The following is a 25,331-nucleotide window of genomic DNA, read 5'->3' on the forward strand; positions in this document are numbered from 1 at the left end:
CACTGGTTATCACATTTAGCCTGAGAGAAGAACACTACATCAAAGAAAACTGCTGGGATAGAAATTTTACAGCAGATTGGATTGTTTTTCCTAAAACAATATTTGTTGCTTGAAATCATTTGCCTTGAATTTTCTGCTTCCTTTTCATTATTTTCTATTCTTACTTACTTTCCTTTTCTTTTCAATTATATATTTGACCAAACAGAATTTCCCCATTCTTAAATGCCACACTGAAGCTTTTCATTAAGTGCTGAAATCTTGATAACATCTTTGTTTTGGATAGAGTTACTTTTAATAAATGCTGAAGGAGAAATGTAATATAGAATTAGAATCCAAATTCATGAATGCACCAATAACTGATCTCTTCTAAGAATATCTCTACCTTGCAAAGTGTTTACACAGAGAAATAGAATAGAGTTCTTTATTGGCCAAGTGTGATTGGACACACAAGGAATTTGACTTGGTGCAAATGCTCTCAGTGTACATAAAAGAAAAGATACATTCGTCAAGAGTCAAAAATCATAAGGCACAACACTTAATGATAGTCATAGGGTACAATAAGCAATCAAATCATACTAGGAAACAGTCAATATAAATCGTAAGGATACAAGCGACAAAGTTACAATCACAAGTGGGAGGGGATGGGTGATAAAGAATGATGAGAAGATTAACAGTAATAGTAGTGCAGACTTTGTAAATAGTTGAACAGTATTGAGGGAATTATTTGTTTAGCAGAGTGATGGCTTTTGGGAAAAAACTGTTCTTGTGTCTAGTTGTTCTGGTGTGCAGTGCTCTATACTCTATAGCGTCGTTTTGAGGGAAGGAGAAGGAAAGAAATGAAGCTGAATAAGCCAGATACACTTATGATTGTGCCATTCTGTATTACAACTAATACTTTTAGAGAGGAAAGAAGTGCTTAGGGCAAGAGTATTATAAACGTAGTATTAGGGTACTCTAGGGATACTTAGATGCTCCATCACTGTAAAGAAGCTGCAGTCCTTTACTAAGGTGCAATCACATAGATTTCATTGGATCATACTGCTAAATAAATGGGTTTCAAGTGACACTGAGATTATTTTTCTATGTCAACTGCAAAACAAGTATTTTTTAAGTTTTAAAAATATTCCTGTATTTTTGTATCTTTAGGAAAATAGTGCAACATTTATAAAGTATCAGTTGTATAGTGCAGTCATTCCTAGTTCTTAGTGTATATAATATTCATGACTTTCCTGGATGCTGACTTAGGGGTATCTCAACAGCAGATGCTGGTAGTAATTAATTTTTGCAGGTCATCAGCAAAGAAATCCAGATGTATTTCTATTTCTTTGGGCAGGTGTGTTTGGAATTTGTAAGAGAGAAACACACTTCAGCTTTCAGAATGAAATAGTAAATACTCCAGCTGATTGGCAGATATTTTTGTTTGACGGTGTTAAAGGTATCATTGTAGGATGTATGCTGTTCCAAGTAAAGCTGCCTTTTGCAACTGACTGGTGGTGATTTTGTCAATGCTGACGGTGTTCAGATTATTATTATTATTTTTGGTGTGTAAAAGCGAGTGTTGACTCCTGGTGATTGCCTGGATTTGTCTTGCCTTATCTGTTCTACTCTATCCTCTGATTCTTTGAGCACTTGGGTTGCCCATCAAGTGGCCCTTCTATGTAAGTGCCCATTACTTGTCAATCAAGAAGCACTTGATAACTCTGCTGCTTGAGATTACTTTCTATTAAGAAAGTATACCTGCTTGAAGTGGAACACATTGTAGAAATAGTATGTTTGCCCTGTTTGTAATTGCAAATGTAATTATAAACAAGCTCTTGCAGATTAAGGCAACTTTCACTGCACATGACTTAACCTTATGTTAGCCAAAGAAGAGTAGTATGTGCTTTTTAATCCATGCCAGATATGCATTTTTTCTTGCTTTGGGTGCTGTTTCTGGCTGTTATTTGAATGGAATTGGTGATGTCCTTTTTCTGAGCTTTGGATACTGTTCAAAACAATATGCAGGAAGACTGCTCTAATGTATATTGGCTTGCTGGTGCACATGAACAGTTCAGACAGTCAACCTTGCCACTCATTATCTTGTGTTTCCCAGGGACAAGTTGCAAAAAAGCAGTTTCTATTGTAATTAACTTATGTCAATTTTGTACTGCATTTTTCCTCTTATATTCTTCGTGTCTACTGTGTTCACCTTGGTGTCCTTTTCTCCTGCCCCCTAAAAAGGAAAAAATATCCATGTTTAGATTTTGAAGTAATATCTCCCAATATTTCTAGCTAGTCCTCATTTTATCAGAATATTCTTGAATATTTTGTTAACAGCAAACATGTAATCCATAAGTGACAAACTTTGACTGTATATTCAGAGGGTATTTGCCTTCTCATGCAAATTTTAGCATGCTAGAGATTCTGTTTTACCCCTTTTGTGTGCAGTAACATGCCATGACCAAGCTATTCTTGTTTTGTTTTTTAGTGTGGAAGGGAATGGATTGAGAATAGACAGAGGCGGCGTATCTTGTCCGATTCTGCACTGCTGGTGAGGTGCTGATTTTTAGGGTATTTCCATACCATTATATCCTGTTTCTGGGGTAGGAAAGGGAAATATTGTAGAAAGACTACTGAAATTTGGAATGAAGTGTGATCTTTCATTCTATGTGCTTCTAAGTAATAGTTAGAATGAGGTTATCAGGCTAAAATTATCTTTTGAGACTAAAATTATCTTTTTAGCGTCTTCCCTGTATATTAACTTAACAAATTGTTTATTTTTATAATCCATGTGTGATAATTTCTCCTGAAAACATATTTGTGTGTTGTGCATTCCTTTATACGAAGGCAGGCAGGTAGGTAGGCAGATGGACAGTGAGACACATCTACATATAAACTAGTTTTCCATTATTATATTTTAAAGTTAAATTATGTGTAACAGCCTTTATGAACAGCTCCACAAAGCATATTTTGTTCTACTTTCTTGAGAACAGAATCACAAGAATGGTTTTACAAAAAGCTTTACTTTTTCAATTGAAAAATTGCTGATTTCCTCTTTAAAACACAGAGAGAACGGAATATTATTGTCATCACTTATGTTGATTTGCAAAATAGTTATCTTTAAATTCATTGTGTTTGTCCCATGTGCATATCACAATCATGTACAAATCGTTCTTCCACTGATATTTGTACCATTTTTTAGGTCTGGAAAATTTAAATGCCTATGAAAATAGTTTAAAGGAGAAAGTCTTTAGACAAATAAAGTTTTCTTTTGTCCAAAATCTCTAAAAGTTATCTTGTGATGCAGTTTACCATAAATTTGGTATAAGAAGACTATTAAATACTTGGATATTTATTTCTGACAAAAAGTTAATTCTAAGAAGATTTTTCACATTCTTCTATGATAGGCATTAAATTATTTGGGGCATACAGTCTTGAGAAAATTTGCTGAACTTCTTTGATTTTGATTTCATTCAACATCTCAAGTGCTCCTATTTTTATGTAATATGACCTTTTCATTTTAGTAAATTTGGTGATATGTGAGAACAATCCAGATTAATTATGGGGCAATATATTCTGGAGCTGCAATTTAAGCAAAACTTAAAACCTTAATGTCAAACATTAGTAATCAATTGGGCATGTAGGTATCAGAAGAGAAGAACAGGTAATTCCTTAATTTAGAAAGTGGTGACAGTTAAGGCCATATTGCCTGCAATGCAGTCTAAATTGAGAGCAATAGACAGACACTATTGGAGTTGTTAACATTACTTTCTAATAAAAACATATTTGATAATTCATTGTCTTGGCTTCCCTTACATTTTTCATAAAGTGTCACAGTAGCTGTCCTTTGATGCAATTTCTTTATCATCAGGAGAACATAGAAATAAATGTTTTTGAGAATATTAAAAATGGAGTCAGATGTAATAGCATAGGCTTTTGTAGATTGAGTTGTCTTAAAAATGTTGCAGAAAATAAAATAAACATGGTGCCTGCCTTTTCATATAAGCGTTTGCATGAATAAAAGCACAAATTATTTTGAAAAATCTAATTTTTCATTATGAGTTTCTGTGTTATGTTTTCATACAAAAGCTTATCAGATTCACTGTCTGTGCATGTTACTGGGACCTGTAACATATTACTGGGACCTGTTTTAATTATATCTAGCTATGCATTTCCTTACAGCTAGCATGAATGTAAATATTTATCGGTATCTATGTTGAGTACAAGATACCACTATGCTGGTATCTTTAAATAAATTGAGTTGTAAGGAATAAAACTTAATCTCTCTTTCTGAACCCAGTTTTGATACAATATAAAGTCACTTGTATAAAAAATAAATTATTGATTTTTTAAAAGATGTAAATAGAGGATATTAAATTTTTTTTGGATGGAATTGAGTTATTAGAAATAAATACAGAAAGTGAGCAAGTACTACATTGTAGAAAAATCCAAGATATTGTTCCTGAGTTAAATGATAAGAAAATGTGATTAGATTGTCATCTATTTAGTAACATTAAGAAGCATGATTGGTTAAAGACAGGAATTTTGTTGCAATATTTTAAGGTGTTGCTATATTTGAATCCCCTACAAGAGGATTGTTGTGGAGGATGAGTTTTTTATATTTCTGTTCAGTATGTCAGGTTATCTTTTTAACTTTTAAAAATACAGTTACAATTTAATAGTGGTTTCTTGCTGAATTCTTAACCATCAGCCTCATCTTAGTATTGCAGAAAGAATTGTACTGAATAAAGTAAATGCATGCTCTTATTTTAATGAAATCTTTCCAAGAGAAACATATATTGTTTAAGGCAAACACTGCAGCGATCCTAATAGTGTTTTGTTCTCTGAATTTTTGTTGATAAATATGCTTGAAAAATACATTTGGCTAATGCACATGCCCAAACAAGTTTATATTTTATTTTTATTTCCTTTTTATTTTTCATTCAGGAATTTAGGGAAGACTCTTTAAATGTTCATTAAAAATGAAAACACAAATCAGGTTTAAATTGTCAGGTTCTTTTCTTAAATTTGTACAAAATTACTGTGTCAGTTTCCCTATTGTTACTTGAGAAGGGTTGTTGAGCAATAATAGGGAAACAAAAATTAATGAATGAATAATAAAGACTAATCAGCCTTGGTAAGTTTAAAAGGTTTAAAAGGTAAAATATATGTTTTTGCCCAGAATAAATTATACAGTATATCTTAGTGCTAGTGTGGTTGAACTATTGGATATTATTGGGTCTCACTGCTTTATCTTATAATGGATATATACAGCACAGTTGTAATTGTCATGCTTTAACATGACTGGTATTGGATGTATTAAGACATCACAAGAGCTAGTGCCTGATACAGGTCATCAAGCTAAGATAATTCAGTCCATTTGAAAGTGATTTGAACGATAAGCAGGTTTAAATAAGGAATAGGGTTTGCTATTATTAAGAAAAAAAAATTGATTGTCCCTTATCACTGAAATCTGTTTGAAGATCTGGGTGTTCCCACAGTGTATTCATTTTCTTCTACTATTACATGGTGTAGACACCACAGTTTTCTACAGTCTTCATCTATGTTCCCTGATCATAGTTCAGAGAGAAGGAAAGACAGAAGTAGCTCAAAAGTATTTGTTTGGACATGCACGTGCAAACATGTACCCAAAATACTGGAGCAGTGTCTCCTGAGTTTTGTGTCTTGTTTAACCAAAGTTTCAGTAGTAGCATGTGGTGGAATCCTAGTAGGATTCATCAGTGTGCAAAATCATTTTTGTTGATTCTTTTGTTCTATCTCAGGAAAAAAGTGATGAACTTGTTACTTTGATGCAAGGACTTACAATGCATTAAAATCAAAACATAAACACTGAAATTTTACAAAAGTTCTAAAACCAATTTGGAACCTTTGTAGATTTTTGTGACAGACCAAGAATAGCAATTTTCTTCTGAAAGATCTGATGCGAAAAGGCAGGGTAGCACCCACAGTAATTCCTTATAAGTAATACTCGGTAGGTAGAAGCCACAACATATTCTTTATACAAGCAATAATAATTTAAGAATTCTTTTTCCCTATTGATTTAAGACTGCCATGTCATTAAACTATCTTAATTGACTAATTCAGTGATTCACCAATCAACTGATAATACTTAAAGTATCAAAGAATAAAGCTATTTTTTCAGATTTTAGATGTTTTTAGATGGTACATGCATATCACAAAATAAGCATTCCACACACATCTTCTGTATGTACATAAGAAAAGTGATAGAAAGGAATGTTTTGTTAGTATTTTCTAGTTTAATTAACTACTAGTATTAAAAATGATGAAGTAATTTTTTCCAATTATTTTGTGGTGTTATATTAATCAGATAAAAAGGGTTTGGGATTTCTTTTGACACTTAGATCACCAAATATTTCAGTCCTAATTATTTTGTGGCTGTTACACATTTCTACCTGATAATCTCCTTTGTTGCTGTCCTTTTCTTGTTGTTTAACCTGTATTGAATTTGACTTTCTTAGCTACTCATCCCTGGGCTTGTCCTGTTTGTTCTTTAAAGTTCTTTATACATAGAGATAGTATTTATATAGTTTATTGTTTACATTTATATTCACATTATAGTGACCTATTTATTATACCTTATTTAACTATCTTTGGAAAAGAAAAACCTGGTTTTCTGTAGATATCAAACTTCAGCCATTTTTATAAGTGGCACTACAAGAATACTTGTTCATGTGGAGTATTATTATTTGCTTAAGTGGCTAGGGTACAGCAGAAGGTGAAAAGAAATTCCACTCATAATGCAAAGAGAAAACCAACAACTATTTCATTCCTGTATATGCCTACATATTCTGAGGTAAGTAAGAATGTAGCCGAGCACTCTCCTCAGTGCAAATCCACTGAACACAGACAGATTTCTTGATATACTGTATTTATAAATACACATGCACCTAATTTATCCTCCAAATCATATATTCTTATAGCCTGGCTCCTGGAAATTTTTTGAATACATCTTTTAAGAAGGATGAAAATTCTAAATTCATTGTGACAGTTATGCAAAGTTGTTTCCTCCAAAGCCTAGTCAGAAAGGTATATTCAGGGACCTGTTTGGCACAAACTTGTTTCTTTTATTAGAGGAGTTGAGACAAAGGGCTTTGTTTTGGCAGATACAAAGTAGTTCAGCTTAACATATTTAGAAACCTCCTCTGAATTGCTCTGATTGCTTTTGGGGTCCCTATACTATAATACCGATAAGATGTGAATACAGAAGAACACGGCAGCCCCCTGCAGGATTTATCTAACACTGTGCAGCACACAGTTTTCAACAGAGCAAAGAGGCACGGTTGCTATGAGGGTGGAGGGTCAGTTATGGCATTTTGGTGCAGTTTTGATCCAGAATGGTAATGAAATTACACTGTGGTTTCGAAAGGTAAAATAATGCTTTCCTCTGATGTATTCGTTCAATTTTTTTTCCTCTGGCATAGATCTCTAATGTTGAACGAAGCTTATCAAATAGATTCTCAAAGTGGCTATCTTTTAGTAAGGTGGGGATTCTGCCCAGCAAGATATTGGTGCAATCTCATTTTGCATGTTATTAATAGACATTTTAAGCCACCAAAGTAATTATCACCACTTTGGTGGTTGCCCAAGATAGGCTGTTGTTATCCTTGGCACATGAGTCTAACAAGATAAGTTAAGTGCTTGTAAGCTATCTAACTCATTGTAAAAACATTAGTGATAAAATGCACTTCTTTTTCCATTCAAACTAAACAATTTATTTGTGAGCTGAATATTCTACAAGTATTTCTTTCTACAAGTAATAACATGACCATTTTGCTCTTAACATGTTTATAATTTAATCTTAATGTAATTGATATTAAACTTATATGGTCAAGGAAAACAAATAACTTTTAGCAGGCTCAAAATTTCAAGGGTTTTAGAGAGTGTTCAGGATGCATTAAATATTAGCTTTATATGACAACTTTTCTATAATTTATTGAATGATAAAATCCTTCTGACAGACATTAGATCCAACAATTCAGGATTCCTTTCCTTGCATTATTTATAAAATGCTTAAGAGAGGGCAGCCACCTAGGTAAAATGGTTAGCATTAAAGCAGAAATAATTTTAATTGTTTTTTACACTGGACAAAATAATACATTTTTGCTTTATGAATGATTCTTAAATTTTCAAAAACAATTTTGTAGAATATGAATATGTACTATTTTTAAACATATTTTTGAAATGCCTAACATCAGTAATGAATTAAAAAAGGATCAACTCTGATTTTTAAAACTGTCCTATTAGGTTATTATTATTTTTTAAACTACTAGAAAGTTTATTTCTGTGTATTGTTGCTTATTAAATTATAATAGTGGTTATTTTATAAAGTTACTGTTTCTGAAAATTGTCTTTTCTTTTGAAAAAATATTTTAAAACAAAATATTTTAAATAGTTTTAAAATATTTTAAAACAAGATGAAAATAGAGAAAGCTGCTGTTTTAAAAAAATAATTTCTGGATTCTAAGTGCAAGTCTAAAGGGTATCTTTGTCTTCAGATAAACAGAGGGAACCTTTACATCTAAATACCGTTTAATTCTTTTATATTTATAATAATTATTTTTTTTAAAGACACAAGTGAGAGAAATCGCATAAACTGAGCTGGATTTTCTTAAGTATTGTATGTTGTTTAATGGCAAGTCTGAATGGTTTTCCACAAATTTACTTATGAATCATAAAGCTCAATAACGACAGGTGATTAAATTATTGGATATGTGAAAGAAGGACAGTTAAAGGCCACTATTTTAAATGTAGGTGTCTAATTTTACTATTTTTGTACTTGAAGGTACTATTTCTTTGAGATTGTTTATTTGGTATGGGGGCGAATATATAAAAATGGGGAGTGGGGGAGACACTTATTCTGTTTTCCCTTTCCATCTTTGTGATAATCTCTTATTCTTCCAAGTAGCAATGCAGGAACAAAGAATTCCTAACAGATATGATTGTTTCATAAGACTCTGTGTATGAGTGCCTGTGAGTGAAATGAGGCTAAGGGATACATGAAGTAAAGCTGAAGACTGTGGATTTAGGGCTGAAAATTGTTGCCCTCTCCTACTCGATAAAAATACTTGTAACAGATCTTCCTGGGGAAATATTCTGAGAAACAAAGTGATGTCAGGAACTCAGAGGCTTCACACATTGCAATTTGTTATCATTCTCTTCCTCTGGTTCTGAGTGATGGTAGAGGCAATATTGAGAAATTACAGCTCTGGGTTCATTGTTCTTCCAGTGTTTAAAATGACCCGATTAACTCTATGGGAGTAATTTGGAGTGTTATACAGAAAATTCCAGAATAGCAACTAGGGACTTGTTTTTATTGGTAAATTAATCAGAGAATAGAAGAAGCAAATGAGGTAAGAGAGGAAATGATGCATGAACTCACTGAAATTGCATAAATTTAAAACATAAAGATCTCTACAGCTAAGGGCTCAAATGTAGAACAGGCATAAAGCAAGAGGAAATCCAAATCCAAGGTAATTTATTATAGATTCAAGAGAGATCTTTATGGTACACATGCACAAAAATGGGAAATGTAACTGAGATGTTAAAAAACAGGAATCAAGCTCGGAATAATCTAGACAGAATTACTGATAGAAGCAAAATATTGTTTTTAAAAAAGAGCCAGACATAGAAAACCAAGCCCCTTGTTTCAAATGTTGAATATATTTGGAATTCTGGGAACTAAGCATTTCACAAAACTATGGATTTGATGGTGATGGGAGAAGCATTTTTCCTGAAGTGAGCTAAGGAGAATCTGAATTAAAAAATTAACATCAATTTTTTTTTAAACTTGGGAAATTTTTGTTCCACCGTCACAGGAATGAAATTGATGGTAAGTCAAAGGTAAGTAATATGGCAAACAGACCAACAATGTCATGGGTAGAATCTGAGCTCTAGTGCCAACAAATATATTTGTCCCCATAAACTTAACTTAAAAATATTTTTTTAAAATACTTGATGCTTGAACACCTCTAAAGCTTGAAATAAAAAATAAAATCTAAGGGAAGTTTCATGAAATTTTGTGCTCAAAATGGTTCAGAGCAAAATATTTTGCATACACTATTGATTCACAAAATGCAAACGGTTGGTGCCAAGAGAAACAGAAAAAAAAAAAAACCTCAGAAAAATAATCATCTTTAACAGTGAACAATAAGTATTCTTCCCCAGTCTAATAAATAGGTACCTCATGCTTAAAATTAAAATAAAATGCAGTGAGGAACAAAACAAAGAAAATCTGATGCCTGTTAAAAAGTCAGATTGACTGATATATTTAGGAAGGCATCACCTATTATGGACTAAAGTTTGCATCGTAAGATTAATGGCATATCGCAAGTTGGCAGGAATATATATTAGGGTTCTATAGAAATGCAGATTCAAAGAGCAGAATGTGATTAGGGCACAATTTGGCATGCATGTAGCACCTGTCGAAGGTGCTATAAACGAAACACGTCTTTTCCCAGAATCGCACACCAGCTGCAAAGGACAGGTGTGCAAGGTCAGGAAATGATTTTTTTGTGCATGCTGAACTATTCTATACATCCTTTGAGTCCGAATTCCTGCACAGACCTAGGACTACTCCTATCAGTGCAGAGAAAACACAAAATAAATTATGAATTCAGAGGGGGGAAAAGGCAGAAATTACATCATTTAACACAGGGGTCCCCAACCACCGGTCCGTGGACCGGTGCAGTCAGCGGAACAACTCCTACCGGGCCACTGGCTTGCTGGCGCCGCCATCTTTTTTGATGAAAAAGTGCTTCTGGTGAGCTTTTCGGGTAGAAAGCTCACCGGGCTGCGTTTTCATCAAAAAAAGATGGCATAGCGCTCCGGTGAGCTTTTCCGGGTAGAAAGCTCACCGGAAGCATGTTTTCATCAAAAAGATGGCGCTTCTGGTGAGCTTTTCTGGGTAGAAAGCCATTTCTACCCGGAAAAGCTCACCCGAGCGCTGGCGCCGCCATCTTTTTGACGAAAGCGTGCTTCCGGTGAGGTCACGGAAGCACTTTTTCATCAAAAAGATGGCGGCGCCCAGCTGATGCCGGTACCGGGCCGCGGCGCCCAGCTGATGCCGGTACCGGGCCGCGGCGTAAAAAAGGTTGGGGGATCACTGATTTAACAAATTGCACCAGCTATTTATAAATAGCGTTGAACCTAACTTCAGTATTTGGCCAACCAATTGGATCCACCAGGGAACAACTGCTGAAAACTCCGTACTTTTGGGAGAGTCCATTTGTGGACTGAGCCAGGCTATTCTCTGTATCAGCATCAATGTTGTGGAGTAGACTTCTCCCCCTACCACATAGAGAGCATACTGGCTCCCTCTTGGTTGGTCCAAGAAATAATCGTTTCAGAGAGCACTTCCATGATCTGAATGTTCCCTGTTCCTTGAATGTTCCCTGTTCTCAATGTAATATTGTATGTTTCTTTTAATTATCTTTGTAGTTGTTTTAAGGGGACTGTGGGTGTTTTATATAAATTTTATTTGCTTTAGGTAAGCTGCCAAGAGTCCCTTTTGATTGTGATAGCATACACATATGATTAATGAATAAATAAGCAATGCAAACATTCTGCATTATTAAATTAATTGAAGTACATCAGAGGACGACTATTTTCGTTAACATATAGATTTTTCTATGCGGCGTTCCTTTACATCTATTAAGATTTGATAATAATTTTTTTAAAGTTCAACTGTCTCTAAATAAGCTCTTTGTTACCTTACCTAATTTAAAATTGGTACAATATTTTTTCTTAACTGCAGCTTTCATAAATGCATTAGTTTTGTTTGAATTTTTGGGTGGAGGTTGATAGATATTAGCATACTTCATTAACTCCACTCAGATTGAGGTATGAATGGACTCTGATGAATCACACCAAGTTGCAGTCACTACCACATGGGGCGATTGTCTTTTATGCTTACAGATTTTTAGGAACAGTTAGTCAATAACTTATTGCAGGGGTTGATAAACTTCATACTACACACAAACACACACTAACACAGATACAACTGAAGTAGAAAAGTACTATGCATTGATTGTGCTACTTAGTAAGACATGAAAGACTAGCTGATCCTAATATTTAGGCAGCTTTCTTGTTCTTACTTTTATAAAAGAATTGCCCGATCCAGCATGCAATAGCAAAATGTTTGTGTCTGGCAGTACAGCTAATATCTTTGTGTAATCAAAAAGGGTTTTTTTTCTTTCAAGAATCACTAAATGGCAGCACTCAGTAAAATTAATAACAATGGAAGTACATCAATCTTTTATTTCAGCATAGAAACACCCAGGAACACAGGTACACTCAATTTCTATAATAAACAGCATTTTCATTGTTAAATTCCTTCCCCTTATTTCTTAGAAATGGCATTTCAGCATTGAGATGGCATTGAGATGGTTTCCACTTTGTGAGATCTATTTTTTTAAAAAATAGAACTCTTAAGACTCCCCGGTCTGAATCTGATAAAGGATATAAGTAAAATTAAAGTATGAATTTTTCTCAAGTCTCAAAACTGAAGAGAGCTATGGTTCTTATACACACATATTGATTCTTGATGACCCAAAGCTTTTCCTCCTTTCATCAGTATAATTTGGGGACAGAGATTAAAAGGTGCTATGCTTTGCTGCTCTGGTTCAATGTATTTATTGATTTTAAAGATTTATGTTGCCACCCAACATAATCACAAGTCTGTGCAGCATACATCAACCCCAAAACAATATTGCAAATAAAAACCATGTAACGTCAAGATAAAAATCCATAAATCATGGCAGGCACCACAACAAAAAAGGGTATGCCTCCTAGATCTCATCAGATGGCATTATTTCCATTTGGGTCCAATAAGATATAGAAGACCTCACTTTAAAAAATAATAATGTAGGGATAGTTGGTTAGTTAGATGCATAGGAATAAACACATTGCTAATAGTTAAAAGTTATGCACAATGATTGCCAGAAGCTTCTTTAACAATATTTTTCATTTTAGGAATACATACATATTTATGTCATTTATGTATTATAACTGAAAGGTTATTAAAAACAAATTGCAATGTCTCTGTGATGAAAACTTGGGTTTTGAAACTCAACTCCTACCAGCATTTTAAGAAAAAACAGATAGTTTGAAAAAGCAAGGCGAAGCCTTGGGCATAGATTTATTTTCCATCAGGCAACTTATTTGTGAAAAATGAGAGCTTAGATGATTTCAGAATGCTTTAGGGCTAATTCAAATATTACACTTCTTGTCCATGGAAGCCCTTTCACCATCTTTAGATACACTCTTCTTAGGCCATACACTGGCCACTGGCCAATGTAATAGCTTTAAGTGCACTTAACTCAGTACTGGACTGTGGCCATGGACTGTGTCATGAAGATTGGCCCGCAGTAACTTCTATGATTGCATGGCAGTATTTCTATATACCATGTCACAATTGCCTGTTTTACACACATCACATTTATATTAAAGGTAAACTTGTAATCTCCTATTAAGAATGTCTTTGATAATTCATTTTTTCTCTATGATGAAAGGTTCTTTTTCATTTGACATATGATTTTATTCAAGAAAATCCCCCCCAAGAAACCCAAATAATAACAAATACTGCTAACAGGATTTCTAATAGAAAAAGGCAAAACTATTATTGTTTCAATAATTCTATTAATTTTAAAACCTAAAGTTACTGGAGAACATATTCCAGCCTAGATTCTAAATCAAACAGACCTAATTTTCAGTTCCTGGAATATACACTAATTTGAATGCAATTATACCTCAGATTGTGTACTTGTCTGAATTTTATGATGCGGCTATTAAATTTAAAATATACAACAAAACTGATCACATTTTTAACAAAGCATACAATTATTAGTATGTTTGAAGAAAATATATATACCTTAAAAGTAGTTGTTTATACCCTTTGTTTTGTAAATTAGAGATGACAGGCAACCATTTGGATTTAGATTGAACAAATGCAGAATTGCAAGGTTCATTTCCAGTGCAAAGGAGGCAAAATCCAGGAATGCTGTCATATAATTTGAAAGAACTGTGTGACAGTCCCTGGTTGAGGAAGGAGCCATGCTGTCTGAGAAGATGCACAATTGGAGTGAGACAATAGAAACTTAGCGATTCCCCAGGATTTTAAAGGATAAAAGCAGCACTTGCCATTATCCTTCTGCTTTTGCTCTACATTGTAGAACTGTGAGAAGGATAGTTGAACACATTTCGATTCTTACTATGTTACAGAGCACCTGATTATGACATCGAACATGTAAACAAGCTAAATTCACTACTAACATGGGCAACATCCTGCCCACACGCTTTTATCTTTCTTGGTGACTTCAATCTACCTCATATTAACTGGACCCTAAACGAATGTACAACTGAACCCATACACGCAACCTTCTACAATGCTGTTACAAATCTGGGACTGGAACAACTAGAAACCAACAATACTAGACTTAACAACTGCCTCGATCTCATCTTCTGCAATAGTTTGAATTTAATTTACGGAATACAAACTAAAGAACCCCTTTCCAACAGTGACCACAATATGATTGACTTTTGTCTCAACATACGCCCACACAAAAATCATCACAATGACGTAATCCCCAATTATAACTCCAAAAAAGGCAACTATGATCTTACAGACAACAATCTCTCATCCCTTGATTGGCAATCTCTTCACTGGATGCAATACTGTTGAAGACCATTACAATATATTTTTACTTGAAGTCAAAAGAGTCATCAAACTATATGTACCAATAACAACTCCCCCCCCCCCCAAAAAAATACCCATAACAATAAGGAAACTTCAATCCAAAAAGAGATCACTCTGGAAGAAAAACAAATCTGGTCACGTTGCCAACTTCAAAAGCCGATACAAAAATTTGTGCCACCAGATAAAGACTGAATGCACCAATTATCACATCAAACAAGAGGAAAACCTTCTACACACCAATTCCACCCGCGCTTTTTACAATTTTGTAAACAACAAACTAAAAAACTCAAGGTCCATCCCACCCCTGACAGGACCTAATGGTAAAGACTGCAATGATGACACCATTAAAGCCAACATCTTTAACACATTCTTCGGCTCAGTATTTGTAAACAGCAATGGATCATGCCCAGTATTTCCTAGCCGAACCACAGAAAACTACAATGATCTAATACATATCGATTTTACAGAAGACAATGTTGAAAAAGCACTACGCAATCTAAAAACATCTCTATCTATTGGACTGGATGGAATATGTGCTTACTTCCTAAAAAAGCTATCCACTGCCATAGCCAAACCTCTAAGCATAATCTTTGAAAAATCTTTCAAGACCAGCTCCTTGCCTAACCTATGGTCACAAGCCACGGTCATCCCCATCTTCAAAAAGGGAGACCCCAGCCTAGTTGAAAATTACAGACAAATCTCCTTATGCTGCATCTGTAAAGTCATGGAATCAATTATTAACCAATCCATTATCCTCCACTTAGAGACAAACAACCTACTCTCTAATAAACAATTTGGTTTTAGGAAAAAACTATCATGTAATCTGCAACTCTTACACTACAAAAACATATGGACTACACAACTCGATCAGGGCAAAACAATAGACGCAATCTACATAGACTTCTGTAAAGCCTTTGATTCAATGGTACATGACAAACTACTCCTAAAACTAAAATCTTATGGTATCTCTGGACACCTGCATAACTGGATAGAAGCATTCCTGTCAAACAGACAACAAATGGTCAAAATTGGGAGAGTCCTATCAAATTCTGTACCTGTCAATAGTGATGTCCCCCAAGACAGTGTTCTGGGACCAACTCTCTTCATACTCTGTGATCACATTAAGAGCAACTGCGTTCTCTTCGCAGACAATGTAAAGCTGTTCAATACCGCAGACAATACTGCTACCCTTCAAAAAGATCTTTACTATGTATCAGAATGGTCAAACAAATAGCAACTTTAAATCTCAACAAATAAATGCTGTCTTACATATTGGCAAAAAAAAAATCAGAAAATAAAATACAAGCTGAATAGTCAAGACCTTGTTGATGATCCAAGCTCTGTAAAGGACCTTGGAATACTCATCTCTAATGATCTAAGTGCTAGAGCCCACTGTAACTACATAGCCAAAAAGGCATTAAGAGTTGTTAATCTAATCCTACGTAGCTTTTTCTCTGGTAATATCACACTACTAACTAGAGCATACAAAACATTTGCTAGACCAATACTCGAATACAGCTCATCAGTCTGGAATCCACATTACGTATCTGATATTAACACAGTTGAGAAAGTCCAGAAATATTTCACAAGAAGAGTTCTCCACTCCTCTACTCGTTGTAGAATACCTTATGCCACCAGACTTGAAATTCTAGACCTAGAAAACCTTGAATTACGCCGTCTTTGGTCTGATCTAAGTATGGTATATAAAATCATACATTGCAATGACTTACCTGTCAATGAATACTTCAGCTTCAACCATAGCAACACAAGAGCACACAATAGATACAAACTCATGGTTAACCGCACCAAACTTGATTGCAGGAAATACGACTTCAGCAACAGAGTGGTCAATGTCTGGAATACTCTACCTGACTCTGTGGTTTCTTCCCCAAACCCCAAACCCCAAAAACTTTAACCTTAGACTGTCTACTATTGACCTCACCCCTTTCCTAAGAGGTTTGTAGGGGGTGTGCATAAGCGCACCAACATGCCTACTGTCCCTGTCCTATTGTTTCTTTTATTTTTCTTATATGTACCCATTTCATGTATTCATAACTATGTATATACTTATACCTATTATATTGTAAGCGATTGACAAATAAAATAAAAATAAATAAAAATAAAACTGTATTAAAGCCCAGAGGTTTCATGTAAGGAAAGATATTGCATGTAAACAAGAGCCTCTGTACTCTGGAAAAAAATGTTATTGGTGAGTAATCTTAAGGAAAATGCAGATATCTCATGACCTATATTCAGTGGTGGGATTCAACCAGTTCGCACCATTTTGGGAGAACTGGTTGTTAAGTTTCTGAACAGTTTGGTGAACTGGTTGTTGGAAGAAATCATTAGGGCAGAGAACCGATTATTAAATTATTTGAACCCCACCACTGCCTATATTTATTTTGTTAATGATCCAAATCTACTTGTAACAGCAGCCCTGTTATACAAACCAAGGAATATGGTGCTTTATAAAGCCATGGTATAACTACCAAGTTCTGAAGTGGTTAATGATGCATTTTAGATGTTGTTAGAACTATAAACTAGAGGCGGGGATTATATCATTTTAACTTCACTTATTCTTCTCCTACACCATGTCCCTAAAATTTATTTTTTAAAAATATACTCTTGCTTCTTTCCATTAGGGATCCATTTTTGAAACCTTTTGTCTGTCACACAACAAGTCAATGAATTTTGATTTGTCCTTGGATTACTCTAAAGACAGGGATGAATTTAACACTGTCTACTTCTTTTATGCTGATAAGGAGCTGCTTACAAATAAGATGATGTGATTCCTTCTCAGGAACCTGTTGTGAAGCCAAAGGTTGCACCATCATTGTGGCCAATGAAAACATTATGTTAAATGGAAAAAAATTAAGTGCATTTAAAGCTAGCATTCTTTTGTCTGTATAATTATTGCAAAATTGTACCATAGGAGGAGGTCCAAAAGGATTTTGATTATTCAGAATAGAAGCAAAAATAAACAGCAATAAATAAGTGTTTAAAAATACCTGAAAGGAACAATACTAAAGCCATTTTTCTTTTCTTATATCCTTTCTACTGGGCTTTCTAGCTTTCCAGCTTTGCTTTTATTTTATTTTTTTAATATTTCATTTATAAAGTACTTCCTCTATTTTACTTGTTTTGAGGGTATTTTATCAATGGTTGGAAACCGTTGCCAACACAAATGGCTTGGCAAAGAAGCAAACTATATGAGTAATTGCCAGCAACAAATTTCAATCATAGATTAGAAAGAAAATGAACAAAAATCCTGGAACTAATATATCCTTTGGACATTTACAATATTAAACCATTTTCAAGACTAAGCGTTCTACAATCAGGTAGCAGTGTGCAGTACTGTAAGTTCTCAGCACTTTAGAAAACTTCAGTACTTTGATGATTTAAAAACAATATCAAGTAATCAACCAGTTTAAGATCTGTTACAATTGGAACTGCTGAATTTTACTTGATTGATAAATCCAACTAATTGCAACAATTCCTCTGAAGGGTGTTTGGAAATAGAATATTTCCAAGAATTTCTGGATTTCTGTAGTTTAAGGAAGTTCAGTTTGCAAGCTCAACCTTATCACCAACCAAACCATTTGTCATACAGGACTTTGACTGAAGGTTTTCTCCTTCTCCCAACATCTATCCTATGCTGATTTGTTCATTTTTCATTTTTCTCTTTGAGGGAGAGAAACGAGATACCAGTAAAGCAAAGGAACATTAGTAGTTTTGCTTTCTCCATCACAGGAAAACATCAGGCTGCACAAAGCTGGTACGGATTTTGTCCTGCAGAATTACACAAGGTTTGGCCCCATTAGGATCTGTGTAGAGTAACAAAAACCAATCCTTCTAGAAAACACTCAGGAAGTTAGTCATTTGCTAAAAGTCAAAGCTACTTTCTGCCCTGAAAATTGCAGTGTTTCCAGTTAGAAAATTGTTAGAAAGTTGTTTTTAGGTCAGGTATCAATACTTGCTTTCTATTATTTTTCTATTATATACAAATAAATTGTAGCACAAGCACACTCCTGGTACACAATTATTATTTTTTCCTTTGAGAAAGTCTTCAGCTTTTGCTTCTATCGCATATAACTATTGACTGAAAGATAGTAGACATATTGAGAAGAGAGCCTAAAATGAGAAAGAGAAGCTAAGACTTTTAAAAATGTCTTCACTTAAGTAGATGGAATTCATGTGTTTTCCCACAGCCCTATCTCCTCAGAAGTGTGCATGAAAATATCTTTTTAAGGAATAAACATAATTACATTCTCCTCCAGCTTCAAAGCCTAAAAGAAGTATTATAAATCACGATCTCCTGCTTTCTAGTTTTGCACCTTATCTTTCAAGTTCATATGAAAAAAATTATGGTTTTAGCTGGTATTCCTTGCTTTGGATGGTGATGATATACAAGAACGTTCTCCTGAAGTTGTTGAATATGATATGGTTGGAAAGGCATGACATTGTTAGTTCCATCTCATTTCAGAATTCTCAGGGATCTAAGTCATGATACCAATGACTTTTGACTGTGTGACATAGCAATTAATGTGGGTAAATTTGAACATTAACTCTTGAAGGAGAAGACCCAAAGTTAGTAGCAGAATCAAGCAAGAACTAAACAGGGTTTTGGACAGATCACTGACTGAAGGTTTTTATTGACAACAAAGGAAATTGTTGTTTCAGCGAAGCACACATCCTTCTGAGGCTTCATGAAGGTTGGAATGACTGGAAATGCTGATCTTGCACCCATATTGAGCAACTTTTCAGAGTATTGTGTAAATTAGTAGTTGTTGGTTCTGACATGAATCTGTGCATGATGGAAGTTGCACCAGGAATGAAATGGTAAGAAGGATCCATTATGAGGATTAAAGACTTCACATCCAAATTATCTTCTGAACTGGGGGAGGGAGTTTGAAATTATTGAATATGATAGTAATGAGTGTGACAGGCTGTTACAGTGAAGGGAACTGAGAGAAAGGTTTGCAATTTTCAGGCAGAATCCTTAATATTTAAATCAATGCAAGTAACCCCTTGTTTGTATCTCAGATTTAATGCATCAGTTTTCTCAAGAATTTTTCTTCTAAAAGAAAAACACCTGAGCTCAAACATTCATCTTAAATAAGCATTGCAGTATGGTTTTACTGGATGTGCTGATATTTGAATAATAGTATAAAATAATTTAAAGTCTTTTAAATGAGGGCAAATGTTATGGCGATGTGATTGAAGGAGAAAAGCATGTATTTGTAGCTACATAATGCAGAGAAGCCAGGAGGCCTTGGATGACATGTTTTGATGTCAGGGGAGGAGTTTGGTGTTTTAAAATGATTTTCCCATGTGTAATGTGTAGGGCAATCTCATTGGAGAAAGGAAAAGCAAAGGCCTCTTTCTTTATTACAGTGCCTGTTTTATCTCTGCACTCTTTCTGAAGACCTAAGTTTAAAGATCTCAGCTCAATACCATTAGTGTATCTCTGCTGATGGCCCTTTATAAAATTGATTGGAAACTGGGCTTTTGCATGTGTGTGTAGGGGAGCTCTTAATGTGATTTAAGTCCAAGATGGTATCTTTAATTCAGTACATTGTGACAACTAACTCAGGACTTTACTGAGAGTCAAGGCCCCTAATTTGGTTTGAGAATACATTAGCAAAACAACCTCAGAAGGCCCCGTTTAGGGTGAGGCATTCCGAAGAGGTGGGGGGTGGGAAAAGATCTGCTTGATAAACTGTGGAGATTTCAGTCATGACGCTAGGCAAGATGTTCCTGATTATTTTATCAGCTTTATATAAACAACAAAGAAAAATTTCAAGCAGTTTTAATCATTAGCACCCACAGCCACATACAGAACCAGCAGTGGGGTTCTGGGCGCAACAATGTTTTCTTTCTTTGTTCTACAATCTTCCTTTCTCTTTTCCAAACTTCGCTGCAAACCTTTACTGAACATCTTTAGTCCCATAGTTTTAATCAAGGGCCTTCAAACTTGGCAAGTTTAAGACTTGTGGCCTTCAACTCCCAGAATTCCTGAGCTAACATGACTGGAGGAGGAATTCTGGGAGGTGAAGTCCACAAGTCTTAAAGCTGTCAAGTTTGAAGACCCCTAGTTTTAATAGCTCTGTGGATTACTTTGATTTTAATAGCCATCTTAATGGCAGACCTGCCGGTAATGAGTAAGGAACAGGGAACGCCAACTGTATTACTCATATAGAACACTCATAAGATCACAGTATTACCTGCTTTAATTTATTGCTGTCATATATTGTTAAATAAGGATATACATTGTAGGCACTTTGTTTTCCTTTTTAAAATGGATGGAGAGTAAAATCCACGGATAGGTGCTCAAGTGAAATGAATGGGATTCAGATAGTGAATATAAGCGAACCTTCTATGCAGAAAAAGCGGAATTATGTAGCCAATGGATTTTTGCTGCTCTTGGATGGAGGCACAGAGCCAGGAATTTGTTGTTTTAACAAAATGTAGGTTTCTCACTTATTTGTGTAACAATCCTGGATGAGATAACATCGCTACAGGAAATAGGTCACCTTTAAAAATTACTGGGGAAAAAAAGAAGTAACTTAAACACCATTCCTCAGTGGTGTTTTTCAAAAGTGCCAGTCTTCACCATCAAAATTATTGTCCTGATATCTATTCTACTTGTTTTTCCTCTACTGTATCTCATAAGTTTGCAAAAGTTGGGAAATTGGAAAGAAGGTAGAAAAAAAAAGCCTCCTATTTAGTGACCAGCATTGCAGGCTATAAGCTGCTTAGGCTAATTTTTTCTTTTTTAAAAAAACAGTTCTTTCTAGTTGGGGAGAGAAAGAGACAGGCACTAGGTCAAGAAATGAGCTAACAGAAGACTAGAAACACATAAACCTCCTCCATTAACCACTCATTTGCCTGCATGGAATTCTTGGTTGCCTTTGGCTATCAAACTACTTCTTTTTAAAACTGTATCATAAATGATTCGTAACTGGCTGACCAACTGCACTCAAAGTGTAGTGCTCAGTGGAACTACATTGGAAGCATGCAGTAGGGTATACCAGGATTTTGTCTTAGGCCCAGTACTCTTCAACATCTTCATAAGCAATTTATATGAGGGGACAAAAGAGGAACTCACCAAATTTGCTGATGACATCAAACTGGAGGGAATAACCAACATTTTAGAAGATAAGCTTAAGATCCAGAAGAACCTTGACAGATTTGAACACTGGGCCCTATCCGACAAAATGCAATTTGGTGATGAGAAAAGTAAGGTTTTACACTTAGGTAAGAAAAACCAAACACATGTATAGGATACCTGGTTGATACCTGGTTTAACAGCAGTAACTGTGAGGGGATTTAGGAGCTCTAGTGAACAGCCAGTTAAATATGAGCCAGCAGGGTGCTGCATCTGCCCCCCAAAAATCAATGCAATTCTAGCTGCATCAACAGATGGATAGTATCAAGATTATGTGAACACTTACCAAAGCGTTATACTACTTTGGTAAGACCACACTTGGAATACCACATCTAGTTTTGGCCATCATGATACAAAAAGATATTGGGACTCTAGAAAGAGTGCAGAAAAGAGCCCCCCCCCCAAAAAGCTTTCAGGGGGCTGGAAGCTAAAACATGATGAATGATTGCAGGAATGGGGTATGTTTAGACTATTGAACAGAAGGACCAGGGGTGACATGACAGCAGTCTTCCGATATCTGAGGGCTGTCACAGAGAAGAGATGGTCAACTTATTCTCCAAAGCACCTGAGAGCAGGACAAGAAGTAATGGATGGAAACTTGTCAAGTAGAGATACAACCTAGAATTAAGGAGAAATTTCCTGTCAGTGAAAACTATTGAAACAACTTGGCTCCAGAAGTTATGGGTGCTCCATCACAAGAGTTTTTCAGAAGAAATTGGACAGCCATTTGTCCCAAATGGTTCTCCTTCTTGAGCAGGGTGCTGGACTAAAAGACCTCTAAGTTCTATTCCAACTCTTGTATTCCTGTATTCTGTAGTTAGACTGATTCAGGTTTCCAAAGAGGCTCCACCTGCTGGAGATGATGGACTGTTTGTCTTGTTTTGAGCTGAATCACAGTTGGAAGATAGACGCTGCATGCAGAAGACTAATAACTAGGGAATACTACATGGTTCTTGAGATTCAGAAACACTGTCAGTAAGAGGAAATGATATGGAACAGTGTCATATTGGTCTGGCCTGGTATTAAAGATATTCGTGCTTAGGAATGTTGATGGGTCCCGAAAAATAGCAGTGAACATGTATCTGGAAGATGCTACCAGTCTGTGCTTAGTGTGTTTTCTTCTTTCCACCTTCCTCATCAGATTGCAGCAGTCAGCAGTTTAACTTCCTTAGATTGCATCAGTGAACTTTAGTTCTGCATGTACATTTCTATCCAGTCAGCACTGCATTGCAGAGAAATAATCAAATTTTCCTTGATTATTAATAATTAGTCCCTACTGTTATTTTAAGTCGATTGATTAAACAGTGATCTGACAGGTTATTGCACACCTTATAACCCAATGCTTTCATGATTCCAATCCCTTGAACGTTCAAGGAGAGACTGCATTGAAGTGGAATAGATTCAGTGATGAATAGCATTTTGAAGGACATATATTAGTAGAGAAAAATCTGAGTAATTTATAATAGATTAGTAAGAATTTTTATTCATAGTTGTATAACAATGCTAGTAATAAAATGCCTCGCCCCACTTTTAATTATTATAGTTAAACAATGAGATTGCAGAATAATAAAGACAGTTCCGTTTTTATACAGGATTTATATAGGTCATATTTGGGTCTAGCATTTGTATCACAACTGAACATATACAAATGGTGAACCTCAGAACTCTTTGTATTTTATAAATTGCTGAAAATGATAGGTTTCAATATTCTATTGAAAAGGTTGATCTCAAAAGCTTGATGCCAATAGCAATCAATAATATAAAAATCTTGTAAATTCTGGAACAAATTTGTTATGATGTGAATTTGTTTGGGAGATTTGTTTCTATTACAATAGGCCTGTATAGTCAGCTGTGTGGATGTGTGGATGCAGTGTATGTTGCAGAATATATTGTAATAACACTGAGTGACACTGAAGAAGCATCTAATAATATGTGTTGCTATAAAGTTAATGGCACGATGCTACTCTTGCATGAGTCTCCTCATTCTGCCCAATGGTATAGTCCTTGCATCTTTTAATCTTACAAAACCATGGTTCCTTTAGTCTTGTGAGAATTTGCTATAGTAATTATGTTCAGATTTTGTGCCCATATTTATACACAGCTTTTTCTCTGGTAATATCACACTACTAACCAGAGCATACAAAACATTTGCTAGACCAATACTCGAATACAGTTCATCAGTCTGGAACCCACATTACGTATCTGATATTAGCACAATTGAGAAAGTCCAGAAATATTTCACAAGAAGAGTTCTCCACTCCTCTACTCGTTGTAGAATACTTTATGCCACCAGACTTGAAATTCTAGACCTAGAAAACCTTGAATTACGCCGTCTTTGGTCTGATCTAAGTATGGTATATAAAATCATACATTGCAATGACTTACCTGTCAATGAATACTTCAGCTTCAACCATAACAACACAAGAGCACACAATAGATACAAACTCAAAGTTAACCGCACCAAACTTGATTGCAGGAAATACGACTTCAGCAATAGAGTGGTCAATGTCTGGAATACTCTACCCGACTCTGTAGTTTCTTCCCCAAACCCCAAAAACTTTAACCTTAGACTGTCTACTATTGACCTCACCCCTTTCCTAAGAGGTCTGTGGGGGCGTGCATAAAGCGCACCAACGTGCCTACCGTCCCTGTCCTATTGTTTCTCTTATTCTTCTTTTATTTTTCTTATATGTACCCATTTCATGTATTCACAACTATGTATACACTTAGACTTATTATCTTGTAAACAATTAGCAAATCAAATAAATAAATAAATAAAATAAATAAATAGAATAGTCCTGAAATCTGGTGTTCTAATATGTGATGCAGGGGTTTACATATTTTTTGTAAATGTAAATAGGGAAAAATTATAACTCTAGTGAAACTGGCATTGACAGAACTAAATGGTTCATACTGAATATAGAAAGCTTAAAATCACAGCACTGATCTTATCGATTCAGTATTGTTATACGGACTGACAATGGCTTTCCTTCATATTGGCAGTGTTTTACTGTAATTCTCTGTGGCAATTTTGGAATGTGGAAAGCATTGCAATGATGGTCTTTTTCTGTATTAGTTCTGGGTCAGAAGTTTGACAATCTATGTCTAAATAATCTTTCTTTAAAGGCTTTTTATATCATTCCAGCCCTTTAATTTTCAGTTATGTCTTCATAATCTTAAATTAGCTTACTTTGACCTTGATAGGCCTTTGCAAGCTTCAACTGCTTAAAATTCAGTGATTCAAGTTCCAGTGTTCCAGTGGCTTCACCAAGTAACCTTTATTGTCTAATCAAAACGAAAGGGGTAAATTTACCTATAAATTGTTTCACAACAATCTGTTTAAATCAAGCACTTTGCAGATATTGGTAATGGTGATGAGTCAGGCGGTAGAACATGAGTATGTAATAAGTTCCAGTGATATCAGATATGTGCCCTACTTTAAAAATAGGG

General features: G+C 35.0%; 1 protein-coding gene across 2 annotated transcripts in view; it reads left to right on the forward strand.

Annotated features, from left to right (window-relative positions):
- ESRRB (estrogen related receptor beta) overlaps nt 1-25,331 on the forward strand; it is a 103,928-nt gene that overhangs the window by 4,109 nt on the left and 74,488 nt on the right. The window contains exon 2 of one of the 2 annotated variants that reach the window (XM_026664264.2): nt 2,468-2,530. The exons of the other annotated variant lie outside the window; for it this stretch is intronic. Coding sequence (XP_026520049.2) covers nt 2,468-2,530 — 63 coding nt within the window. The remainder of the gene's footprint in view (nt 1-2,467; nt 2,531-25,331) is intronic. 2 annotated transcript variants of the gene reach the window in all.

Source organism: Notechis scutatus, chromosome 1, assembly GCF_049901735.1.
Source record: "Notechis scutatus isolate UNSWTSFEM ecotype Mainland chromosome 1, rNotScu1.2, whole genome shotgun sequence".
In the NCBI taxonomy this organism is placed as follows: domain Eukaryota; kingdom Metazoa; phylum Chordata; class Lepidosauria; order Squamata; family Elapidae; genus Notechis; species Notechis scutatus.